Source organism: Elgaria multicarinata, chromosome 7 (assembly GCF_023053635.1).
Source record: "Elgaria multicarinata webbii isolate HBS135686 ecotype San Diego chromosome 7, rElgMul1.1.pri, whole genome shotgun sequence".
NCBI lineage: Eukaryota > Metazoa > Chordata > Lepidosauria > Squamata > Anguidae > Elgaria > Elgaria multicarinata.
The window spans coordinates 8,568,028-8,595,169 of NC_086177.1; the positions used below are offsets into that span (position 1 = coordinate 8,568,028).

The window sequence follows — 27,142 nt, forward strand, 5'->3', positions numbered from 1 at the left end:
CCTTGGTTGAGCCTGTTCCCGTAACATATTAGGGTTTTTCCCAATGCCGAAAGTTTTTTTCTTTGTAAAATACTATAATGTTACACATCTGTCCATACTGAGTATGCAAGTCTCTCTAGGATGGATTTGCAGGTGTGAGCTGATTGGCTGAGAGAGTGAGAAGGAGAGGGTGAAGTGTGTGTGTGTGTGTGTGTGTGTGCGCGTGCGTGCTATATAAACCTGTGTGCGTGTGCATGAGGCAGACAGTGATATGATGCAAAATGGTTTAGAACAGAGATAGAGTTAGAGGCAGGGATTGGCTGATAGAGAGTTTAGATCAAAGTTAGGATTTCAGGACTGAGAACTGAGAGAAAGTCTGTGGTGATTGGGTAGTGATTGAGAGAGTGATTTTTGAGTACTATGTATGAGAGAACATGTATTAAGAGTTACTTGTTTATTATTCAACAACACTGTTATAATTAATAAAGCTTTATTTGTTTATAAAATCCTATCCCTCCTGCTCGTAGCTGTGTAAGGGGGAGGTAATAAAGGGAGAATACAAGGTTAAAGCATAAAGTCTGTGTGCCCTCACAGAGAGAGGACTGAGTAAGGGTTGGGCCTGAGCCAGGGGTGGTGCTACCATAGAGGCCACTCAGGCGGCAGCCTAGAGCGCCAAGCTAAGAGGGGCGCCGGGCACAGCGCAGCACTTACGCGTGTTGGCTGTGAGCCGGCCCAGCCCGAGGATTTAGCTGCGCCTGGCCAGGCGAGATGGCGACCGGCGCCCACCCAGCCAAAGCGAAGCCAGGGATGCTGGGGTGGGGTGGCTCCACGTTTGGACTTCCGGAACACGCCCGGAAGAGAGAGAGAGAATGTATGGGTGAATGGGGTGCATGGGGTCTTTGAGTGAATGCATGTGTTCATGCGTGTGTTTGTTTGGAGTGAGTGATGCTGAGTGTGTGTGTGCACGTGCTTGTGAGTTGGGGGGGATGATTTGGAGGTGGTATTCCTATTAAACAATGCATTTTAGACCCATAGACGTTCCTTTCCAATTTGTTTGCTATAATTGGCATGACGTATTTCTTGCACTTTAAAATAAATTTAGCAGTTTCAAGTTTTGTGCTTCTTATTTTTTCTAGGAAACATATGTTCTTAAAAATCAAAGTTAGCATTTTTTTGGTGTGTGTGTGTGTGTGTGTGTGTGTGTGTGTGTGTGTGTGTGAAAGTAGCTCACCTTGCCTAGGGCGCAAAATAGTCTGGCACCGGTCCTGGCCTGAGCCTTAAACCTAGGGTGTGTGGAAGAAGGTGGTTACCGCTGGGGGTGAGAAATGCTTTATAGGAGGAGAATTCTCACTAGGTTAGGGGCAGAAATGCCACAGGGACCATTTTCTTCGTAGAAGAACATCTACAACATGAAATGGCAAAGCCCAGAAAAAGCTTCAACACTTCATACTACTGAAAGTACAAACTGGTATTCAGCTTGCACACAGTGACACGCAATGCAAGCCTGTCATGAATGGAGACCATATGTCCTGAATCTTCTACAGTGCACGGACTGTAGGTCCATGTGCAGTGGTTCCTTTGTGGATCAATTAATGTTGAAAGTTTTACAAGAACAGGGGGCTTCAAAAATTATTCCAAGCGACTTGTTGCCCTCTAGAAGTTTTGGCCTACAAACTCCCTCATCTCTAGCCAGCATAGCCAATGCGAGGGATCATGAGAGTTGTATGCCAAAACATCTGGAGGGCCACAAGTTGCCCATCCCTGTTTTAATCCACCAAACTGAGTCTAACATTATTGTAATGTACGAATCAATGAGCCATGTTTTTGGCACTCAGAATGTCTGCCTTGCAACACTGAGCTATCTGTCTCCAGGAACAAAATAATGCTAAGAACATATCTATAAGTAAATAATAAACCAATCACAATGGCGACACATGTGATAGAACAAGATGTTTCCTGTGTCCAGTTCCCCCAACTGAACTGCTTAGTACCTACTCTACTTCTTATTCCCTACTTCTTATCCCCTTAGGCTGATATACCAACTGTGCCCTTATCTGGACAGAGACAGCCTAGCTACAGTTATCCATGCTCTGATAACCTCTCGTTTGGATTACTGCAATGCGTTATACGTGGGGCTGCCTTTGAAAACGGTCCGGAAACTTCAACTGGTACAAAACAGGGCAGCCCGCCTACTAACAGGAACTGGCCGACGAGACCACATTACGCCAGTCTTTTTACAACTTCATTGGCTGCCAGTCCAAGTCCAGGCCTGATTCAAAGTGCTGGTATTGACATTCAAAGCCCTAAACGGCTTGGGGCCAGGTTATTTGAAGGAACGCCTCCTCCCATATGTACCTGCCTGGACCTTAAGATCATTCACAGGGGTCCTTCTCCATGAGCCCCTGCCAAAGGAAGTAAGGCAGGTGGCTACTAGGAGGAGGGCTTTCTCCACTGTGGCACCCCGGCTGTGGAATGACCTCCCCAGAGAGGTCCACCGGGCGCCTATACTATATTCTTTTCGTCGCCAGCTGAAGACCTTTTTATTTTCTCAGTATTTTAACACCTAAATTTAAACTTTGCTGTTTTAATTCTGTATTTTAATCCTATACCAATTTCTGCTGTGTGGTTTTATCCTGGTTGTGCTTTTTATATTGTATTTTGTATTTGGGTTTTTAGATTGTTGAATGTTTTATTATGTTCTTAATGGTTTCAATTTTTGTGAACTGCCCAGAGAGCTTCGGCTATTGGGCGGTATAAAAATGTAATAAATAAATAAATAAATAAATAAAAAGAAGGTAATCAGTGCATTCTTAATGGCATTAATAAACAGATTTTCTATGACTCCTGATATATAAAATTGTTGTTTTATCTTTTTCATTTGTGTAACAAGAAACTATGGTAGGTAGGGTGTTCCTTTCCCCCCAGCCCTGCATTATATTGTGACAAAAATGACAGTGTAAGCTAAAGATCAGCAACTATAAGGCCCAGAACCAATTTGAAAAGTATGGCCTGGCTCTCCAGTTTCCCGTGGTACTTAAGATTTCACTTTGGGATTTAAAGGCAGAAAAGTGCAAGTATGGCTGTAGAAACTGTATTTGCCACAGTCTACTTTGGAGGCTGTGAGAGCAGCAGACCACAGGTTGACTACGTTCCACCTCATCCTCATGCCACTGCTATCAATAATACCAACAAGGATAGATAGCAACAATATTAAAACCCGAGCCATTAGCAGAGCCCTCATAGATACTTACTTTTGCAATTTGGTCAAACTTGCCAAAGAGTTCATTCAGCATGTGCACCAGCTCTCCAGGGGAACAATCACTAGCCAAGCGAGTGAATCCCACAATATCGGCGTATAAAATGCTGCAAGTAAAATAACCGGCATTTACAATTCTTTCAAGTTTAAAAATGCAGTATTATCTGTAATCAGAAATCTTTGTAAAATGCAACTAGAGCGAAGGGTACAGCAAATAGCTCAAGAGGAGCGGATTCAATTTGGCCGCAATCACATTATAATGCTGAACTCACTGAGGACCAATTCACACAACTATTTTGGGGGGGGTCTGATTGCATGTTGTGACTTTGGCCTACAGATCTCTCTATTAGTGACTCCTCACTGTGACCCTGAGCCTTGACGTCTTGTGCCCCTCACCAAATCCACCAGACCTGGAGTTTGAGGTGGGAATCCTGGAAGGCCCCTCTGAAGAGGGTAACAGGCTACCAGCCTACAAAGAGAAGTTAGCATCTCTTGCAGTCAGAAATGAGCCACCCACAAGCAAAAACACGGAGTTTCCATGGCAGAGAGCACAATCTTAGATTGTTCCATTAGTTCCACAATGGAAGCTATTAGGACAGGGCTCTGGCATTCATCAAGTGCTGTCTGGGAGTATAACGACTCAGTTACGTTATATATGCTAAGGTTAAGCTCATTTTACTTCTGCAACAACCGTCTTCCCTGGAATCTCCCATTCTTGGCTCTCTCGTGTCCTGCACAGTCTGAGGCTATCCTGCTGCCTTTCCAGAACTTGTACCCTGAACCTCTTAGCCTGGAACCTGCCACCTCCTATTCAGTGACTCCAATAGCTCCAAGCTGTACTTAGTGTGCCATAGGCCCAGTGTCAGGCTGAAACAGGCCCACGTGACTGTTCCATCTCATTTCTAATAACACCTTCCCACATCCTTGGGACTGAAATATATTCCAGTTTTGCCACACTGAAAATCAGCTGAAAATGGTTGTGTTAATCAGAGCTGATTGCACCTATACAGCTTCTTAGTGTGTATCCCCATATTTTCCATGAAAAATGTAAGATGATTTGTTCAAGCAATAATATTTCAGCCTCTGAATTGCTTTTAAATTGGATATACCCAATTAAATTCAGATGTCTTCCCAAAATAAATGTGTCACAAAGTTTGCAAAGGTTATTTATTTTCACAGTTCTATGGAATTCATTTACTATATTTGTATGCCTGTACATCTGCATCGAAAGAAAGAAAGGAAAGAACAAGCTAACCTACTAAATTCTACATATCTGTGATGAAAACAATTTGCTATTGAGGCTAACTAAACCACTTCAGCATCGAGAACTGGCAAGTGGTAGTATCAAACAATACCTTACATTGGTGTGCCTTTTGACATATAAATTATGGAAGTTGTTTGTATTTTCCAGCTGGCCCGCTTTGGGTCCTTGTAACCTCTGAATGATCTCAGCTTTCATCTCCATGGCTATGTGAGCAGGAAGTAGAGAAAGTAGGAGACGCTCCTGGGTTTGAAAAAGGAAAGATAAAAAGGTCCAGTCTTCAACTGAGCTTAAATGGGGAAATTTTGGTGGTTGTTTTTTTAAAAAAAACACTAGCTACATAATCACTGCTATGAATGCATTTATGAGGAGCAGCAGAGGGATGAATGTTCTTCCAAGCATACTTGGGGGAAAACTATACATGACATGGTGTCATTTTTAGTTTCCTCCTAATTTTTCTTTTCAGCTGCAGACGCTGAAATCTTCGGTGGAAGACTGGGGAGGAGGGAGGTACTTAATCCTTTCTACTTTGGTGAAAAGTAGCTTGGGGATGAGGGAAAGTGTTAAGTGTACACACACACACACACACACACACACACACACACACACACTTCTTTGCTCAGAGTCACCCCTTTTCAGATCTGTGTTTAAAAATAAATAAATCACAACGACTCAGTTACACACATTTGCCGCAAGGGCTATAAATTCCTTAGGCTAACTTGTATCAATGCCCTTCTGTTTGGCCCACATTATTTGTGCTCTGAATGCACCTCTACAGCATTCAGAACAGAACAGCATAGAAACACAATAAAGGGACAAACAGTAGGTTGTGAGTCCTCCATTAAAGTGCATCTACTCACAAGTAAGCACTCCAGCCTGAGCATCAACTGCTATGATGGGACATAACGGCCATGTCTACACACCGCCCCAATAGTCCGGGCTGGTCACGGCCGAGTCCCTGTGCATCCAAATGATGCACAGGGACTCCCAGGGGCACGGGGGGATGGGCACTGTCTTGGGACCGTCCTGAGAATGTGGGAGGTGTGGGTGCTCATCCTGCCTGGTGCCATGCTTACTCGCAAGTAAGAGCAGCACCAGAAAGTGGCTCCATGCCCATCAGGGGAGGGGGTGGCAGCAATTTTGCCACCCCTGGGATGGCAGGGAGGGGGTTTGGGGGTAGTTTTGTGTGTGTGTGTGTTTTTAAACTACTTACATGTTCGATGGAGCAGGGCTTTGCTCTTGCGCAATGGGCCTTGTTGCTTCAAAGAAAAGAAAAAATGGTGCTCACACCATCCCTGGACGTGGCACAAGTGTGTGGAGCCAGGGGAAGGATTTTAGAACCAGGAAATCCCGAGATTCTCCCCACTTCCTCCTGGAAGTCCGGGAGGTGTAGAAAGGGCTAGTGTCACAATCTACTTGTGGGAGGTAGACTGGTCTTCCTGTTTGAGTCCTCAGGCTCAGTTGAAGCAGCTGCCAGAACACGATGGACACAGGAAAGGGGGGAGGAGGGCCTTACCTGCTGCCGCTGCTGCGGAGCTCCGATTCGGATTTGAAGCGGAGTGGCCCATAGGCGGATCCACGCAGGGCGGAGCAGACCCAATCTGGAATTTGCGGATCGGGTGTGGAGCGGATCGGTGTGTGTGTGTGTGTCCGTGCACAGCCCTATTTTCCACTCCCCCAAACACTGCGATTGGAGAACATGGTCACACTGTGGCTATTCCTAATTGGATAGCCACAGATGTCAATATCAAAGCTACCCCTCACCCCACTCAGCGTCTTTCAAATATGGAGATATTCAACTTACACACACACACACACACACACACACAGAGCGGGATAATTCCAGAGACTTTAGAAGCTCCGATTGGGCACATCTCCACTCTGATATTAATCGATGCGTTTGGAAGCAGCCAATCTCTGCTCTAGAAGATCGAATGCTCCACGGATGTTCATGGTTACCAGACACTTTCATGGCGGAGAGCACACCACTAGTATTTATGTGTTGTCTTGAGGCCATACATCAACACCATACACAAGCACATCATCCTTCTTCCGAAACCATCTTCCCACTGCATATAAGCAGAAAGAGGACGAGGTGCAGCAGACACCAGCTTTAGCTGCATTCGTCACAGATTAGGCCTCTGCTGAAGTATTTTTCTTCCCTTGAGGTTCTTTTCACTACAATACTTTTATGTCAGTTCTCATGTGGGCAAAAAAGAACAGGCAGTATTATTTCCAGGAGACACACGACAAGACATTGATGCGCCCATTTATTCTCCACACCTTATTAGGCAAAAACATCTTTTAACCCTCAGGCATATCACTTTCTTCAGAACCAAAGCACATTTCTGATAGAGAGGCCAACAAATTTCCATACGTCGACGATAATTCATTTGTCATTGCTGGATAAATCACTTAGTTGGGAAAACAGCTTGGTTGGCTTGGAACCATCACTCCTAACAAAGCATTACAACAGACAAAGGCAAAACTTATTCCTTATTTAATAGATTTCAAACATCTCCTCTGTTATCTCAGGGTCTTCTCTAGAAGAGGGGTTAGCCCGGTGCGAGCCCTGGGCCTGCCCTTGTGCGTCCAGATGACTCACAGGGGATCCTGGGCTCAGGCGAGGGTAACCCTCCCTTGGCCCGGGATAACCGGCACCGCTTGTGGCCCAGTATTTCTCGCGGTCTCGGGCTGAGCCCGAGACCGCAGGCGTGTAGACAGGTCCGCTGCTTTTCCTGGCTACTGCAATTACTCGCAAGTAGCCGGGAAAAGCGGCAGACAGGGCGCTGCGCCCATCGGGGCAGGGGGAGATCACGGGGGGGGGGAAGCGGGGATCGTGGGGGGGAGCGGGGAACCCTTTTTTTAAAAAAAACCACCTACCTTCGTTGCTGGTGCGCTCTTGCGCACCCGGACCATTTAAGGCTTAAACGAAATGACAGACGTGACGGGGCTTTCCTTTACCCCGTTACGTCTGATGGGTGGAAAGGAGCGACAGCCTGCTCTACTTCTAGCATGGGCTGGCCCCTCCTCACCACCGAATTTTCAGGTAGGTCTAGCAAGGCCCTCATTGCCTAAAATTCCTAGTATATAGCTGCCTCAGCCAAACGAGTTTCCTGCTTGGTTAAATCTCCTTCATTGCCCCTTATGCCTGGAACCTCCTCCCAGAGTTTAGACATGGTGCGTCCTCTCTTCTTCCTTAAATCCCATGTTTTCAGGGAGTCCTTACTCCTCACCATCTACAAAAAATAAATCTCAGTATGTGTAACTGTGTTTGTGGACATTCTTGTCTCATTTTTTCCTTCCCTCTATTATCTCTCCTTCTTTCCAAATTTAGACTCTAAGCTCCTTGGGGAAGGAACTTCTCCTTTTTGCTGTGCAAAACATTGATAATGCTCTATAAATAAAAATTATACCACCACTTAATGGGATTTACTCCCTACAACGTATGCTTACAATTGCACCATAAATGCTATTAAAAAGAGAAAGGGAGAGGATGGGGTAGTAGAAAATTTATGACATGCTTTTATGGAACTCAGCCTGTTAGTTCGGCAAAGTCCGCAGCCCTGCCTCCTCCATGGCAGCGGCAACTCTACAAGAACTTGAGCCTGTCTGCAAAAGGAAAAACGATATCCCTGCCTCTGCCTGCAGCTTCCTTACCAGTAACTGAATATTCTTCAAGTGGGTCAAGAGAGGAACATTTTTTGTGGCTATCAAGAAGGCACTAAATGGGAAGGGGCATGTCTTGCCCCTCAAGGCATACACTGACCTGTTTGGCAGGTCACACTAAGCCATGGTGAGTTGTTATCATGGGAAGTTACAGGGTGGCATAGCTTGAAGTCTGTACCCAGAATCGTTTTTCTGTTGAAAGGAAGACAAGGAAAGGAACCCCTCATGCAAGCACTTGAGTCATTGCTGACTCCTAGAGGGACGCCTGCTTTTGCTGACGTTTTCTTGGCAGACTTTGTAGCGGGGTGGTTTGCCTTGGCCTTCCCCAGTCGTAGTTACCTTTCCTCCAGCTAACTGGGTACTCATTTTACCAACTCGGAAGGCTGGAAGGCTGAGTCTACCTGAGCCGGCTGCCTGAGAACCAGCTTCCGCTGGGATCGAACTCAGGCCGTGGGGAGAGTTTCGGCTGCAGTAACTGCTGTTTACCGCTCTGCGCCACGTGAGGCTCTTTTCTGTTGAAGGTTTTATACTGTTGTTTTATACTTTGAATGTTTTTAATTTTTGTGAACTGCCCAGAGAGCTCCGGCTATTGGGCGGTATAGAAATGCAATAAATAAATAAATAAATAAATTATTATTTTTGGCACACAAACCACCCTGAGAACCCATGGCTTGTAGTAGGGTTGTTTAGGCTGACTTGTTCTCAGTGTGGCTTGTTGTGACAGGACAATTTTATTGTGGGTTATCAGCAGGGCCGGCGCCAGACTATTTTGCGCCCTAGGCAGGCGCGCCATACTGAAGCCTCCGCCCCGCCCCCCGCGTCCGCTCCTGGCTTTGAAGCCAGGACGCTGGGGTTGGGGGGCAGGGTGGAGGCACTGAAGTGGCGCGCCCGGAAGTGGCTTCTTGGCGCGCCGTTCTGAAGCTGCCGCCCCACCCCCAACCCCAGCCTCCTTGCTTCGAAGCCAGGAGTGGCTTCCGGCCGGGCGCTGGCTTCAAAGCCAGGATGCTGGGGTTGGGGGGCGGCCGGGGGGGGCGGCTTTGGAACAGCACGCCTGGAAGCTGCTCTAGGAGAGCAGCTTCCGGGTGCGCCGTTCAGCGCCCTCCTTTGCTTGGCGCTCTAGGCCGCTGCCTGAGCTGCCTCTATGGCAGTGCCGGCCCTGGCTATCAGGAATGTCTAAAGAGCTTCCCGCCAAGAGCAGCAAAACCCCCTGCTGCTCCTCACGATCTTGCAAGTGCTGCTGCTGTTCTCCCTCATCCCACCCTCTGCCACAGGATGAATTTTTTAAATTTTCTTTCATTGAAATCTTGAAGAAAGGCCATCAGAGAATGTCTCAAACACATTTACATTAAAAAAACAAAAACAGCAAAAAAACCAAGGCGTGAACGTTTGCTGCTAGGAATTCTTCCTTCGTTTTACTGCTTTGCCATTTACAAGTATTGTAATGGGGAGCTGCAGATTTTGCCCCCTTTAAATGTGTTGTTCTAGTACCCCACTGTGGAGCTCTTAATTTATGTAAATATGATTTTGTATTTTTATATTCTTGTATTTTTGTTTATTTTTTTTACTTTATTTTTATTTTAAATCATCTATTTTTATTCCATTTACGTAGTTCATCTTTTTACTTGTATCTTATTTTTCTAACTATGTTAAATTGTGATGGCTTATCGCTTTTAGCAATGAAGATTTCATTCATTCATTCATTCTACTGCTTTGCCATGGAATTTGCATGATTTCCCCCTCCAGTTTACTGCTCTGCCATGAAATATGCATATTTTAGTGAACCTCCTCACTTGTCTGCCTTGAAATGTGCATATCTTTACCCTGTTCTGCCTTGAAATTTGCATATGTTTATGCAGTCAGGCAGTCGATTTTATTACATATAACCACAAGTGCCTGCAATTTAGCCACAACAGTACTCTTGGACCCATTTCTGTCGTTAGAGGCTCAAGTAGCCGCCACGGCTCGGAGTGCCTTTTACCATCTTCGGTTGGTTTGCCAACTACGGCCTCTCGCCTCTCCTGGACAGGGATAGCTTGGCCACGGTGGTACAGGCATTGGTAACCTCAAGATTGGATTACTGCAATGCGCTCTATGTGGGGCTGCCCTTGAAGCTGCTCCGGAAGCTGGAGCTAGTGCAGAATGCTGCAGCTCGGCTGTTGTCTGGAGCTGCCCCTTTCCAGCATGTAACTCCTCTGCTGAGGGAACTGCACTGGCTGCCTATTCGCTACCGGGCCAGGTTGAAGGTTCTTGTACTTGTGTACAAAGCCCTAAACAACTTGGGACCAGGATACCTGAGAGAGCGCCTTCTCCCTTACCAACCTGCCCGGTCACTGAGGTCATCCGAGGGCCTGCTCCTGGGGGTTCCACATAGATCCATCCTCTGATTGGAATCCACCAGGGGAAGAGCCTTCAGTGTGGTGGCTCCCCTCCTGTGGAATTCCCTGCCTCTGGAAGTCAGGCAGGGGCTAACCTTGTACTCCTTTCGGCGCCTCCTGAAAACATCTTTATTCCAAGAAGCCTTTCCTTAACATGCAGCCTTGGATTGCTGTTACTGCTTCTTTTAAATTTTGTTTTAACTGTTTTTATTCTGTTATTATTTTCATTTTACCTTGTACACCGCTCCGAAATTTTTCAATGGGGAGCGGTATATAAATATTCTAAATAAATAAATAAATAAATAAACAAACAGTAACAAAACCCAGTCACATAAAGAAAACAGTTGAACAAGCCGCTCAAATCAGCTCATCATGTGCACAATCCACAGCAACAGCTTTTTAGTACATTTGCTCTAATCTTTTTAGCAGCCACTGTGAATAAGGCTATTTGGTTCATTATATAAGGATCTGTATCTACAAGTAGTTTACACATCTGCTCAGCCAAAGTTCTATCAGCCATTCCTCCCAGAAAAAGCACAAGAAATCTTTTCCTCGGATTGACATACAGTTCACTCAATGCATAGATAATGAATAATATCCACTATTTATGGAGCCCCACTCAGTCTCTGCTCTGCCTTGAAATCTGTGTATGTTTAGCGATCCCCTTCACTGTTCTGTAACCCTCGTATACATCTGAAAGCTAAACTGCAGGAGTGAAGGAGCTTTAGGGCCGGGTGTTATTACTTCAGTAATGAAAAGAAAGGGGATTGTCGTTTTTTAAAGGAGTTTGCTAGCAAGGGAAGTGCAGAACTGATGAAATTATGATGAAATTAACAAGGACATTGTGAAGAGAGGGTTATTGGGATACTTGGCTAAATAGTAGACAGGCGCTCTTGTGAAGTTATTTATTTTATTTATTTATTAATTAAATTTATATACCACCCCATAGTGGATATATATTTTCATACATCCTGAATATATAGTCTCTTTTTTTTCATTCTCAGTGACGGAGGGGAGGGGGGGATTTTGGCATGAAAACAGGAGTGGGGAAAGCAGTTCATTGTGGGTTGGACAGTTAGAGCAGTACGACAATGGAATCAGTTGCCTGGTGAGGTTGTGGGCTCTCCCACACTAGAGGCCTTCAAGAGGCAGCTGGACAACCATCTGTCAGGGATGCTTTAGGGTGCATTCCTGCACTGGGCAGGGGGTTGGACTTGATGGCCTTGTAGGCCCCTTCCAACTCTGCTATTCTATGATTCTATGAAAGCTTAAGCTTCCCCTCCCAAATCACCATGGTGATGGTTGTGAGGACCAACCTGGGAAGCTTTTTTAAGTGTTAAAAGAAGAAAAGTAAATAAAAATCTCAGCCACCTCATTCTAAAAATTAAGGTAAGACAGACACACACACACACACCATTCTCCACTCTGAAGATATGGCATATCTATGCCAACACAGGTGTTTCACAAGGCAAGAAAAGATGGGGGGAAAGAATTTCATCACAGCAGAAGTAAAGAGGAATTGTATTGCAAAGGTCTTTGGGATTTGTGCTGGGAGCAGAAGGGAGGACGAAGGGGGGAACAAACCATGGCAAACCAGTGAGCACCTAATGGTCCTTTAGCAACAGTGTGGCTTAGTGAGCAATTAACCAACCCACCATGGCTTGTTTTCAGTGTGGCTGATTGTGTCATGCAAACCCACCCATAGAGTTAAATCTCCTCGATGGCATGAAGCAAGAGCACCAGATCCGTGGCCAGGATGTTAAAAAGATCCCACATCATGCTTTGTGCACCACAGAATCCCATATGCGTGACTACACAAAGGACCACTCAAAGAACATCAGTTACAGGCAACTGTGCCAACAGCACATTTATTTATTTATTTATTTATTATTACATTTATATCCCACCTTTTTTCCAAGGTGGCATACATAATCCTCCTCCACTCCATGTTATCTTCACAACAACAACCCTGTGAGGTAGATTGGGCATGTTCTCAAAGATGTCAGATCTCGCCATGGGGATACATACTTTAGTTACATCCTGATTGGACTACTGTAATGTGCTTTATGTGGGACTGCCTTTGAAGATTGTTGGAAACTTCAGCTAGTCCAGAATGTTGTGGCCAGTCTGTTGATCAGTGCCAGTTATAGGAAGCATGTGACCGCCATGTTAAAACAGCTTAATGGTCCAAGAACCTGACCCCTCTCTTCAGAGGATCCTGACTCCTTGTCCTTAGAAGAAAGGGTTCATAAATTAAATATTCAGGAAGAGGACATGGCTACAGAAAGCCGTTGCCTCCTCAAAATCCAGTTCTCCACAGCCCACCATGGTCCATGCAGCCACCATTTTCCATACCTGAACCCCGCTCAGGGTTGTCATGGCATGTGAATCTGGTGAGTGTGGGTTATGCAGGGGTTGTTTGATCCTCGTATAACCCACCCTCTCCAGATTTTCATGGCACATCAACCCCCAAGTGGGGGTTGGATATGCAAAGTGGCACTCTGTGGGCATCACAGCTTGTTGTGTGTTAAATAACCCACAATGAACTGCTCTGTGTCATGTGAACCAGGTCACAGACCAGCTTGCCTGGCTTCCAGCCCCAGCATCATTCGTGGTGTTGTCCTAGTCCCAGACTTGCCTCCTGGGAAACCTGCCCTGGCCAAAACCTTGATGATGCCACGATCCATAGTGGAACACTCTAACATAGGCCTCACCAGTGCCAAACAACTCTAAACCCTTGTCATGTCAGAAGTAGGACAGAACTTCTCTGGCAACCTATTTTCAGGAACAATTCAAAATGTTGGTTATGACGTAGGAAGCCCTACATGACTTGGAACTAGGCTATATGAGCCTGCCCAGGTTTGAAGGCTTCCTCTCTGTCCTGCCACCACGGGAGGCACATCTGGAAGTCCCGTGGGAGAGGACCTTCTCACCGGCTGCCCTTCAACTTCCTGCCAAGGGAGGCAAGTCTAAATCCACTTTTATTGCCCTTCTGCCAGCAGGCAAAGACATTTTTATTGTGGCAAGCTTTTGGTTGTTAAGCATTCACGTTTTTTGAACTCAGTTTTTAACTGGTGGGTGCTGTTTATCTCCTATTTCTTTTTAACGGATGTGTTTTAATTAGGTGGTTATGTTCTAATTATGTTATACTTATTCTGCATTTTATTACGGTTGGCTCTCTTTTTAGTGCTATTTTTAGTGGAAAGATGCAAAATAAATAAACAAATAGTCTGGGACTAAATTAATAAGAGCATGGGAAAGACGAAGGAGTCAGATGGAAAAGAGGAGGATGACATTTGCTCAGTCTTGACTCAAGAGTTAGCAACAGCCTGACACAGGTCTATTCTGATAGTACCAAGAGCAAGGAAAGGTGAAATCCTTAACAGACAATCATATAATACTCAACAAAAAGTTAAGGATATATTAAATATTATGGTTTTACTGTATATATATACTTAACTTTTTGTTGACTATTCTGATAGTAAACACTTCTCATGCGATCATGTGATGGATTGGACAGGGCTACCACAAGGCTGACGGTTTTCCCAACTGTATTCTTGGGAAGCCCAAGGTTCTCTGGGAGCTTACCATGGGTTCTTCATGGAGGAAAACAGGAAGTGGCAGCCTTCCCATAAGGACAGCTTGTCAAACATTACAGATATACTCCAGTGATGGAGAGCTACAGAGGGTGTGGGTGGGTGTGGGTAAGCAAGCTGTTGAATATGATACATTCACAACTATTTGGACTGCTGGTACACCTTAACAGATGTGCCAATACATCCGTATGAATTAAGCGTATGGCTTAGATCGCACATTAGAATTCACAGCAATGCACATAATTCAGTGTCAGGCATGTAAGAATCCTCAGCAGACAATCTGAGATCAAAATGGTTCCCTAAACACAGAAGGTTAAAAATAACTGCACTGGACCAACATCATAGTCCGGCTAAACAATCCCCAACTCTCCTCTTCAATCCCCTGTACCTACAGACTGAAAATAACATCCACTTCTTATGTCCTGAGCATTAATCTGACTAAACCAGCTTTTCCATGTCTCGCGTTAAAATTCAGCCACCTTGAAGAAAGAATAAGCCACAGTTCATGAATGCCTGGGGAAACTATCATTTTTGCTGAAATATGAAACAAATGCCATATTTTATAGGTATTGACATTTTATAGCATTGTAAGTTTGAATGGCCTGCTCACTTTGAATTGATTTCTCTGACCAAAGAAAAACGTTACTATTTCTTAAAGCTACAGACAGCTCCTCAGTTGGTAATTCAGCTGCAGGTGAGGCAGAGACCACAGCCAGATGAGTGTGTAAGAGTCAAACTCCAGTATCAGAGGCAGTATGCCTTATGTACACCAGTTGCTAGAGAAGAGGGGTGGGAGGGTGTTGTCGCATCATGTCCTGCTTGTGGGTCCCTGGTCGACAGCTGGTTGGCCAGGTGAGAACAGAATGCTGGACTAGATGGACCTCTTGGGGGCCTGTCTAGTCCAGCATGGCTCGTCTTATGTTCTTAAGACCAAGTGCATTTCTGTCTCTTTAAATTTCATTCAAATAGCATCTAAGGAGAGGGTGATTCACACTGGGACCACAATGTGAGGGGGTTAACTATTTCCTTCCATCTCATTTTCCTGATGAAAACTGTATTCTCCATCCCTACATGCCCCACCCCTCTCCACTATTTGTTCTGATAGCAAAAACACAGAGCCTCTCTGGAGGATCTTCTGTCTGAATTAGGAATGCCTGTTTTGCCTCCAGTTATTCTCATTTTGTATAGCTGTAAATAAAACAAATTTATTCTAAGTCTCCAGTGGTCTCTCATCCAAAGGAAAATTAATCCCGTAACATTGCCCCCGGATTTCTCACTGCTCAGAAGTGGAGAGCTTGCAGCAAGGTATTCATTTTATGTAAAAACTTAGTGCAATAACTTTTCATTAGTTATTAATGAGTTTCCTTCTTCCAGGTTCTATACATTCCAGTTTATTTAGAATGAGCATCTTTCCTCCTGAAGTCAGTTTGCATCAGAGAAGTGAAAAACACTTTTCATTCTAGTAAAGAAAGGCGTTGCTCAGTTACACATCTACTGTCCCACTCTGTTACCTTGTTCATTTAAACCTGTCACAGCTTCTGAGTCCCATTATTATTAGGATCCTGCCTCCTCCTTGAACATGACACTCAATGAGCTCTCTCAAATACCAACACCGCCTCCTGCTAGAACCTTTCAAAACATCTTATAAGTCATACCATGCAAAATACCTGAAATGAACAAGGGTAATTATGCTAACTGCTTGTCAATGTCAAAACGAAGCATGGAAGCTTCGAAACTGCCTTGGTTTATTTTCTGCGAACAGTTTATCAGTGGGGCAAACAATTTTATAGGGTAGTTGAAATATACGTACTCAAAGAGATTATTGTATGCATTATACTTATAAAGAGAGAGAGAGAAAGAGAGAGAGAGGTGTATACATTACATGTCACCAGTTGCGACCTTTTCTAGAGTCAGAGGACCTAAAGACAGTAGTGCACGCACTGGTAACCTCAAGGCTTGACTTCTGCAATGCGCTCTACAAAGGGCTACCATTGTACCTAGTTCGGAAACTTCAACTAGTTCAAAATATGGCAGCCAGGTTGGTCACCAGTACATCTAGGGGTGAGCATATTACCCCAACATTAAAATCACTCCACTGGCTGCCAATTAGTTTCCGGGCGAAGTACAAAGTGTTGGTCATTACCTTTAAAGCCCTAAATGATGTGGGTCCAGGTTACCTGTGGGATCACCTTCTCCCACATAGTCCGCCCCACACACTCAGGTCCTCTGGGGAGAACTTACTTCAGTCAGCCAAGACTAGGCTGACATCAGTTTCCCAGAGGACCTTTTCTTCTGTCACCCCTGGATTGTAGAACGGCCTGCCGGAGGAGATTCATAAATTAACTCTCTCTGTGATTTTAAGGCAGCTTTGAAGACTAGCCTTTTCCGTCAGGCCTACCCAGAACAATGTACAACCAAGAGGGGGGGGGGTTTGGTTTTTTTAAAAAAAGATGTACTAATGTTGTTCCCTGCCTCGATCCAAAGGGAGAGGCGGGTAAGAAATTATCATCATCATCATCATCATCATCATCATCGTCATCACAGAAACACTCAATGAGATGAGATGGCACAGGCACACGCTCATTTTGCATTCTAGCAGAAAACCAGGATGAGGCAGTTCCTGAGGGATAAATGGAAAACTAAGGGCAAACAGGAAAAGATTTGCCTCTGCCATTCCTTCTGAGCTCAGGTCCCATTCTGCCTAGATTTATACCTTCAAACATTTTGGGCACCCTTTTCCCTGTTGCTATAATATGTATTCTGCTCTGATCAATGTCTGGTATACATTAATAATATTAAAAGCCAGGACCTGCAGAAACGGTGGACCTCCACCTGCTGTTGGACTTCAACTCCCCTAAGCCCCAACCAGCATGGCCAGTGGTCAAAGGCTATGATAGTTATAGTCCAACAACATCTGGAGGGTCACAAGCTTCACATTCCTGGTCTAGACCAAAGGAGAGCCCGACCCCAAAGAATGGGCTACCAACAGTGGCTCCTAGGAGCTATTCTCCTTGAGGGAGGATTTCTTTTACATTCAGGCTCACTGGGTCATCTTTGACGTGAGATCGTTTGTTAGCAAAGATCTGAAGTATGTATATTTAAGGCGCCTTTTAAATGCATCCATTGCATGTTATGAATTTAGGCTTTTACTTTGCTTATTTAATTTACAGTGAAATCCTAGGCATCTTGAGTCCCCCTTGAGTTCTGTTTTTCTTGGTAGAAAGGGGTGGGTGGGGTATAAATCAAATAAATAAATAAATAGAAGTCCCACTGTGTTCAGTGGGGGTTATTCCTGAGTAAGTGTGCATAGGATTGCAGCCTTAGAGAAGTAACTTTCACACTCAAAAGGCCTTTGCTAGACCTACCTCTTAATCCATGCAGCAGGAGGGGCGAGGCCGCGATGCAGCTACCGCGGGCTGTCGCTCTAATATAGATGTCACATTGCCATTTTTTGTATTTAAAGGGCCGGATGCACACGAACGCTCGTTCGCTTAGGCAAGTTTTTAAAAAAAATCGTTCTCCCCGCTCCCCCCAATCTCCCCCTCTGGCTTTGATCTCCCCCTGATCTCCCTGGCTATGATCTCTCCCCCCAGGATCCAATCTCCCCCCTGCCCCTGGCCCCGATCTCTCCCCCTGCCCCTGATCTCTCCCCTGCCCCATGGGCAGAGCTTCTCCTGGCTATGAGCGAGTAAGCAGCATAGCCAGGAAAAGCCACGGAACAATGTAAGCCTATGCGGCAGGGTCTTGCTATTTACTGTGTTATCTGTACAGCACCATGTACATCGATGGTGCTATATAAATAAATAATAATAATAATAATAGACCTTCCACGGTCCCAGGCTCAGCCCGGGGCTGCGGAAATACCAGGCCAAAAGTGGTGCCCGTTGCCCCGGGGCCAGGCAGGGTTGACCCCTGCCTGATCCCGGGATCCCCTGTGCGTCATCTGGACATACAGGGTTGAGCCCGGGTGTCAGCCCGGGCTAAACTCTGGTCTAGCAAAGCCCAAAGTCTTACATCCCACAACACTATAAGCAGAGCTGTGAATATGCCACAATTCCGAGGATGTGGTATATGGTGCAGAATTCAGCTTCATGGAAATCACAGCTTTCCTTTTCCCCAAGGTTCTAGCCACTATGGTTCCAAAGAGAGGCGTGGAAGGTCATGGGCAATGGCTGCGGGAGTCTCAGAAGCTAGAGGAGTAGATGAAGAAAAATTCCAATGGCTGGGGGTGGCGCTTCAGCACTCTGCATAGTTCCTTGCCCCTTCCCTTTCATCAGCAAAATTGGAAAGATAGTGTAACTGGATGAGGAGGAAAGCTAAAGGTAAACAGGCAGGCTGGCAAGAAGACCAGGCAGAATACTGGAGAGTATTCAGGGCAGAGAAAGTTAAAGGCCACAAAGCAGGAAGGGTTCAAAATACAGCCAAAGACTTCTAAATGAAAGCTGTTGGCCAGCTTTCTCATATATGGACTTTAATTGGCACAGATTTGGGGTTGCATAGGAGCAGAACTGTTGTTATTATTATTATTATTATTATTATTATTGATAGTAGTATTGAGTTTTTTTCCTTTTTATTGTGAATATCAACAAAACAGAACAGAAAAAAATAGAAAAGAAAACACATACATCACATATGCAAGAAAATAATTTTTTTCATAAGTATACCATTCATTTTTTTTAAAAAAAGGGGGGGATTATACATAAGTTTCAAGAAAGGCAGACCACGTGGCCATGTATTTATCCACTCGCAAGTCACACCTATATATCACCCGTTCAAATGTTGATAATGTTGTTAAGTCCTTAGTCCACTGCATTATGGGAGGTGAGCATTTATCCTTCCAATGTGATAATATAAGTCTTTTAGCTGTCATAAAGGCTCTGAAAATCCATTTGCACTGACCATGTGTTAGCTTCCAAGAAGCCAGTAGGTAGTTTAGGAGGACATGGACATCCTTCCATATTAAAGATTGTTTCAGTACAAAGCTTATCCTTATTATAACCTCCCCTCAAAAGGGGGCAACTACTGGGCATTGCCAAAAAATATGAATTAAAGAAGCATTAGATGCATTACATCTCTAACAATTATGTAAGTTAGACAGACCCTTACTGAAAAAGCGTTGTGGAGTCCAGTAAACCTGAAACAAGATTTTTTTTTCTGAATAAGACATAGCCTAAGATCCATAGGAGCTTTAGATCTAGGCCATAGCTAGACCTCAGGTTTATCCCTGGATCGTCCAGGGGTCAAACCTGTTCATCCAGGTGTCACACAGGGGATCCAGTGCTCAGGCAGGGGCGAACCCTGGATGATCCCAGGAGAAACCTTAGGTCTAGCTGTGGCCACAGACTCTAAGGCAACAATCCATTGATTAGGCAAAATAAGACACTCCAATTCTCTATTCCAATCCGGTCTTAAACCATTGGGTATCATATTTGTTTACTATTACTAAATACTTATGGATATGGGTTGTGGGTTGACGTGTCTGTTCAGCTGCCATAGGTGTTTCTAACAATAATGGAGGTTCTGAAGCTGTAAAAGCAGCTGGGCCAAAGCTAGATTCCAGCAAGTGTTGCAAATGCAAGTATCGCCATTTAGCCATAGTAGGTAAATTATATTTAGCATGTAAATCAGAAAATGACAGCAACTCATCATCTGGACCTATTAATTGATCCAAAGTAAAAGCAGTAGTAGTGTTGTTAAGTATGAAGGCTGAATAGTTCTGAATTTATCTGAATAAGCACTTCTATTTTCTGTTGTTACAAAAGACAGATCATCTCATTAAATTCTCCCAACACTTCTGTAAATATCCTTCCGTTGAAAGAGCTGGCTCATCCCTTAACTATCTACGCACATTAGTTTGGAGGATGCTTCCTACATTGTTCCTTAGCATAAAGGATGGATGTTCATTGAAGTTTCAAAGCAACAGACCATACCAAAAGAAGAACTTTGATGTCAAGAGCCTAATGTCCCTTTTAGCTCCCACTTTTCTTTATTATAAACCAAAGGAGTGGAGAAAAAAGCATAAAGATAGTAATAGTAATTCCACATCTCCTACACTTGGAAGGGAATGGCAGCAAAGAACAGCCTTAAATACATTTCTGAAGAACTTTCCCCGCTCCTGCCTGATCAATAGTCATTTTAGCACATCCAACAAGAGAAAACAAAGAACAGGAGGAAAGGGAACATGAAATGCTGAGAAGAACTTTACCTGCTGCCGCTTCTCAAACTCCAGCTTGATGCGTGACTTGATGCAGTTGCAGGTGTCCTGATACGTTTGCTGTAGAGCAAGTTCCATCAATTGTTTGTGGTATGCTCCTGCGAGGTTCCCACAAATAAAAATAATAACATTTGCCAGGATCTACAAGATGAACGAAACAAATCAACATCTCAGAGCTTCTTTACATGAGGCAAAAATCCCACACCCTTCCTGGGGCTCTTCGCCGGATAACAATCAGCACAATACATGCCCATGCACACACATCCCCCCCCCCTCTTTTTTAGGTTGCTTCCAATATGGGCAAGCCCCATGTGTTCCATTTATACAGCCAGCAGATGGTGCTGCAGTATTGTGTGACATTGTGCGATTCTGGAAATACACCACCTTTTTGATGGCGGTTTATATATATTACTGCATTTTCAGCGAGTTAAAAATGGCAGAATAAATCTGAAAAATGATGGGAGAGGCATTGGAGGTTGACGATGTAGTAAAAAGAACTGCAAACATCTGTGAGTGACTCGCTACAACTGCACGATACAGCCTTCTGTGAAGGAACCCTCAGTCAAACATGTAACGCTATTCTTTTTTTTCTCCAGTGCTTGCTTAAAGTTTACCTTAAACTACATTGCATACTTTCCTACACCCTCACAATCATTGTTACAAAATCTGTAATCTGGACCCAACAAAGTAAATATTTGTAACACTGCTTTGTCTTCTGGGGATAATATATCTCATCAAACAAGTCAGTTCTTCTCTCTCATATGGAAGATTAATTATTTGTGCCCCCTCCTCCTCCTTACTCTTTGTTACAAAATTGTATTTTTGAGGGTTATGGGGCACTTCTAGAGATTACAACAATGGTAGTGCCAAACCAGGAAGTACTTAACAGAAGAGAATTCCCTGCACACAGAAAACCAACATGTTTAGGGAAAGGGTAACAAGCCTTCTCCCTGACACAGAATAAGTTAGACATAATGGTAATGTATAAACCCAATAATCAGGCAGCAGCACCCAGCATTTTGGGGCAACTGTTGGGGTTCAACACTTGGCAGGATCCATCATTCAGTGGCAAGTGATTGGGCAGGTGTCATTTTCACATTCCACAATGCCCTACAACAACTCTATGTCAAGGCATTGTGCGAACGTCAAAATGGTGGGACGGTTAAGAAGTAAATGTGAACAACAACAGCAACCCACTGCCCAGTCTTCAGTGGTACTGTTCTTTCTGCCATCTTAAGAAAACACCACTTCATTCTGCTGCATGTGTAAAGCAGGGCAAGCTCTGACGGGCAAAACGTTGGCCAGAAATCTCCAACCCCTACCCTGTATAAAGGCTGACTGGTGATGTCAGAGATGTACAAAAATGGTTAATCAATTAAAATGAGGAGAAAAGGGGCACCTAGGTTTGGAACATGTGTACACAAACAGCTGATCTTATGGTAAAATTGTTCCTGGAGTATGCCACTTCAGACTTCATCTGGGAGAACTTCATGTAAACCGCCCAGAGAGCTTCAGCTGTGGGGCGGTATATAAGTGTAATAAATAAATAAATAAATAAATAAATTGACTGCCCCCATATATTAAAAACAACCAAACAAGGCTAGCCTGTCCGGTAGAAGATTCAGGTTTCATCGCTTCCCTGATATTCTAGTTTTCTATGCGAACGGGATTTCAGCACAAGAATATTCAAATGCTCCACCCTAGACATATATTTGCAGTATGAAGTGACACAGTTCAAGGACAGTTTTCTCTTGGGATATTTTGCCCAGAGGGGCTCTTCCAGATGAGGCTTTTATTGTGCAGTTTCCCTGCTTTATTCATGGAATTTTATGGGTGTGTGTGTGTGTGTCTAGATAATATTGAGTTCCATTTTTAGCCCTCTTGTATTTTCCTGCCACTTCTTTCATCTCTTTTCCTGGTACAGGAAATATGTCACAGAAGAAAAGAATTTAATGAGGAAAAGACGGAGATACAATGACTAGAAGTACCCATAGTCTGAAGCATTGGGAGGGGGCATAGTTCAGTGTGACAGAGCACATGTTTTGCATACAGAAGGTTCCAGGTTCGATTCCTGGCTTCTCCTGGTAAGGCAAAGAAATCCAGGAGAGACGCTGGCAATGTCAACAAAATTCAGCTAGATGGACTAATGAACTGACACAGTAGAAGGCAGCTTTCTCTGTCCTATGTCCTAACAGCTATTGTGAAGTGTGTGGGGTGGAGGGAAGGTGCTGAACATCCATGGGAGGCACAGAGTTAGCAGAGATAACATGCCAGTTGCTGGACAAGATAGCTATTTTCCCATCCTCCCCTCTGCAGCTTGCTTTTGCACTGAGGCTGCATCAGGATGAAGAGATAAATAACAGATTTATATGCGTGTCTGCACACAGCATGCACAAAGAGGCTGCTTATTTAACTCAACATGCATGTTGATGTTTGACAAGTAGGAAAAAACCCACAGATTTTCTAAACAAAACACTTGAACAGACCTCTCATATTCATTTAAAATTATGAAAATGACAGCAGCTTTTACGCACTGAAAGGACTATTGTGGCACACAAAGCAATGGGAAGGTAGAAAAACACTGAACAAGACATTCTTTTCTTTAAAGCTGAAAAAAATGGTTTAACGACCCAGACCCGGTTTGTATGTCATGGTGGCAAATCATGGGTTATTTAACCCACAATTTATGGGGACGCACACCACATGCAATCCACTTCTGACTCCTGTAACAACCTGTGATCGGCTCAATCAGAGGTTGTGAGCATGACATGCGAACCCAGACTGATTGTGAGCATCTCTGCAAATTGTGGATTAACCCATGATTTACCACTGAATGCCTCAGTGATGTGCAAACAGCCCCAATGAATTCATCCTTGCTGCTGCTGAAATCTTCTATGGTGTATTTTCCCTTATACATCTCCTGGGAAAGAGATACAATGCTTCTGACGGTTCTCCACACAGAGATGAACGCAGCAACTTCTTAAGCAGCTTTAGCTCTTCCTGCAACAGTCTTCCCCCAATATAGCACTTTAACAGTCCTCATAGGACTGAGCGGCAGCCTTTTGCAGTGAGTGGAGGCAAGAAATAAAGAGACGGCCACCAAGTATTGGATTTAAACTGGGCCACATTTTATTACGTGATCTGCAGGAGGTGGGAAATTCCTATCCTAAGAGGGCATCGTTAATCAGGCCTCTTGACAGGCCTGTTCCTCATTTGGGCGAGCCATTCGCCACCTGTGGGTTGGCGCCTGGGACTTCGCCATCCCACGGGCTTCCCCTTATGGGGTAGGGAGACCTTCTGGTGTCGCTCCAGCGCAGGCCGCCTAGGCTCTGCGTGAGGGAGGAGGGCCAGCTTCAGAGGTAACCCTTATCTCTCCTGCCAGGCCACTAGGCTCAAAATAGGGAGCCTGAGGTGTTACCCCTCACCTCAACGGTGCCTGCGAATGCTCACCGCCCCATAACCCCTCTCAGGATGCCCTTACCTACCGCCCTAAATCAAATGTGACCGAATTATGAACGTGAACCAATTAACCTATTTAATACCCCCAAGCTGTCCTACAGTATGGAGTAGGCGAAAAACTCTTGGCCAAATTAGGACAAGAGCAAAAATTCCTACTCGGGCCCCTAATGGCAACCAGCAAGCTCATACTGTCTACCGGGTGGGAGGGAGGGAGCCGCGTGACGCAAGAGGCAGTTGGGAGGGGAAACAGCAGTTTTGGTTCCTCTCATCCCTTCCTGGCCACGTGACCCTGCCCGGTTGCCAGTCCGTGGCTGGCTCCAGCGTCTCCTCTTGTCCCCACCCACAACAGCACCCCCACGCCCAGGCTATGCCGGTCGTGACAGGATGGCGTTTACTTATACTAGAGAATGGTAGTTTTCGCAAGCAAATTTCTGTGACCTCATTGTTGAAGACAGTAAGCAGGGTCCTTAGCATAGGTTATTGCGTGTGGCATATCCATTACATGGTTCTGGCATGATAGCATTGGATTTTATGCATATGCCCCATAAGAGAAGCACACTGGTGGGTAGGAAGGCACAGACTTGCTTCCCCATCCCATGTGATCTGTACATGATATAAAGTTCATATGAACTGGTTGAGAGATAACCTGAATACATTCAATCCAGAAAGTAAATACAACGTTATAAACAAAAAATACCTTTTTTAAAATGGTTTTTAATGCTTTATATGTGTATGTTCTGTGTTTTAAAATTTTAAATTTTGTATCCTCGTTTTTATCTCAATTTTAGAATTTCTGTAAACCGCCCAGAGAGCTCTGGCTATGGGGGCGGTATATAAGTGCAATAAATAAATAAATATTTTGTTTTATATTAAATTGCCTTATACTGAATCAAACTAGTAGTGCGGATTGAACAGAAAAAAATAATAATAGTCACCTTATATATATAAAAAAGTTCCTATGAATTAAAACTTCTAGGCTACTTCTAAGCTGCAAGACCTTTGTTTGCTCAGTAACTTGAACTCCCATAGATGACCCAAAGCAGGAACATCTGGAGAATATATTTATTTATTTAAACATTTGTATCCCAATATCATTGGGATCTCATTAATTCTACCTCTTATGAACTCGTTGTGACATCTTCAAATTATGTTCACTAAAGAACAAGATTGTCTGAGACAGAGTGCCTAGCCTCTGTCTTTTCCTCATTTAAGAGCAAAACAAAATTAAGCACAATGTGTTTCCTTCTTGTTGAACTTTTAAAATGTAAAACATGTCCACTTAATAATATTAATTAGTTTTATGTTTGTAAATTATACATTTTTTCACCTTGTTTGGAAAGTGATGCAGTGTGATAGGAACCTAGATTAAATAGTTTAGAATTCAGGAGAGTTCAGCCTTCTAAATAAATGAACATTTACCAAATTATTTATGACTTGAGTGTTTAAAAAGTTTGCCTCTCCTCATAAAGTAGTGCTTCATTCTGCCAAGCTGTAACAGATGCCTATATATCACACATCCTTGAGATATAGAAGTATTTAGAACAAGCCGTAATAAGCAGAGCTATTACCTTCTTTCTGTACATCTTTGAATTAAACTGCTCTATGATAGGGCCATGATAAATGTTTGGAGTCAAACATTCTTTGCGTGAAAAATGGGCATCCCTGGCCCCAAGTGTTCACCAAAAGATCCTCAAAGCTTTTGCTTTCATCTGGCACCCAGACTGGGTTCTAGCTTTAGCACCATTTGATCTTTCTCTGTCTAGAAATAGTGAAGGCATTACAAAGTCAATCTGATTTGTTCTCACCCTGAATTTGATGTAGCCAGATCAGATTATCTCCATGATGTGGATGCTAAAAAGAGAGATCAACTCTGGTGCTTGATAAACGTATTAAAAACTATTTTATTCTTTAAATTCAAAAATGCTCTGCTCAACGTTTTGGACGTATCATCCTTCGTCAGGAGCTATAATAAAATATACAGGTTTTTAAAAAATAACAAAACAGGAACAACACCCATGTATTACTGAAACATTTCAGGTAGAAACCTCAGCTACTCCTAACTACAGATTTTGTAGTTGCCACAAGTCGTGGAGACTAAAAGTTTTTCTAGGGACACTTTTGACCTTATCCTTCCTCAGGATTACATAATATAATTTGCTGACTTTAGTACACAAATTTTACACTTCGAAAATCTAGGCTTTTCTGACATCACCTCCTGGCTTATTTATAAATCATGGTTTATTTTTGATTATATGTGATCACTATCTTCTCCTATTGATACCATGCCATAGATATTTTACTTTCCCCTGGCAATGCCTTGCATAGAATATAAACTATTACTATCCCTCCTGAGGAGGGATAAGGACAAAAGTGTCCCTAGAAAAACCTTTAGTCTCCATGACTTGTGGCAACTACAAAAGGAGTAGCTGAGGTTTCTACATGAAATGTTTCAGTAATACATGGGTGTTCCTGTTTTGTTATTTTTAAAAAACCTGTATATTTTATTATAGCTCCTGACGAAGGACGATACGTCCAAAACGTTGAGCGGAGCATTTTTGGATTTAAAGAATAAAATAGTTTTTAACATGTTTATCAAGCACCAGAGTTGATCTCTCTTTTTAGCATCCATGCTTATTGGTGCGTTTTTTCCCCTACATCGGCATACCTGTCTCCATGATGACCTGCTATTCCTCAGCAGAGTGAGACCTATCTAAACAATTATGATAACAACAACAATTGCACCAGAGTGGCAGTCAACGGGGGCTGTGAAAAGGTTCATTCCACAACTAGTAGATACTAGGAGTACGCACATCCAGTGTAAGGTGACCATATGGAAAGGAGGACATGGCCCCTGTATCTTTAACAGTTGCATAGAAAAGGGAATTTCTGCTGGTGTCATTTGTATATATGGGGAACCTGGTGAAATTTCTTCTTCATCACAACAGTTAAAGCTGCAGGTGCGCTGCCCTCTTTTAAATCTGGTCATTCTAGTATAGCTCCTGCACCTTTAACTGTTGTGATGAAGAGGGAATTTCACCAGGTTCTCCATGCATACAAATGCCACCTGCTGAAATTCCCTTTTCTATGCAACTGTTAAAGATACAAGAGCCCTGTCCTCCTTTTCATATGGTCACCCTAATCCAGTGGAACAGCTCAGGTGAATGGGACATGGGTGGTTCCACTCCTTCTCCTAAAACACTTCTGTCCACTTTCATACACATCTCCAAAATTGCCCAAAGGTGAGGAGCACTTTTTGAGGGAAGGAAAATGCTCACAAAAGCACTCCCCACACCCCGTTTCAGTCACCTCTATTCTATGGCATTATTAACTTAA

General features: G+C 43.9%; 1 protein-coding gene across 1 annotated transcript in view; it reads right to left on the minus strand.

The window, feature by feature from the left end:
• The window catches only part of ADCY2 (adenylate cyclase 2), a 150,544-nt gene that overhangs the window by 72,897 nt on the left and 50,505 nt on the right, over window positions 1–27,142 (minus strand). Inside the window, exons 4-6 of the mRNA XM_063130192.1 lie at window positions 20,342–20,491; window positions 4,591–4,739; window positions 3,231–3,342 (exon numbers count right to left, since the gene is read on the minus strand). Of these exons, the coding sequence (XP_062986262.1) occupies window positions 3,231–3,342; window positions 4,591–4,739; window positions 20,342–20,491 (411 nt within the window). The remainder of the gene's footprint in view (window positions 1–3,230; window positions 3,343–4,590; window positions 4,740–20,341; window positions 20,492–27,142) is intronic.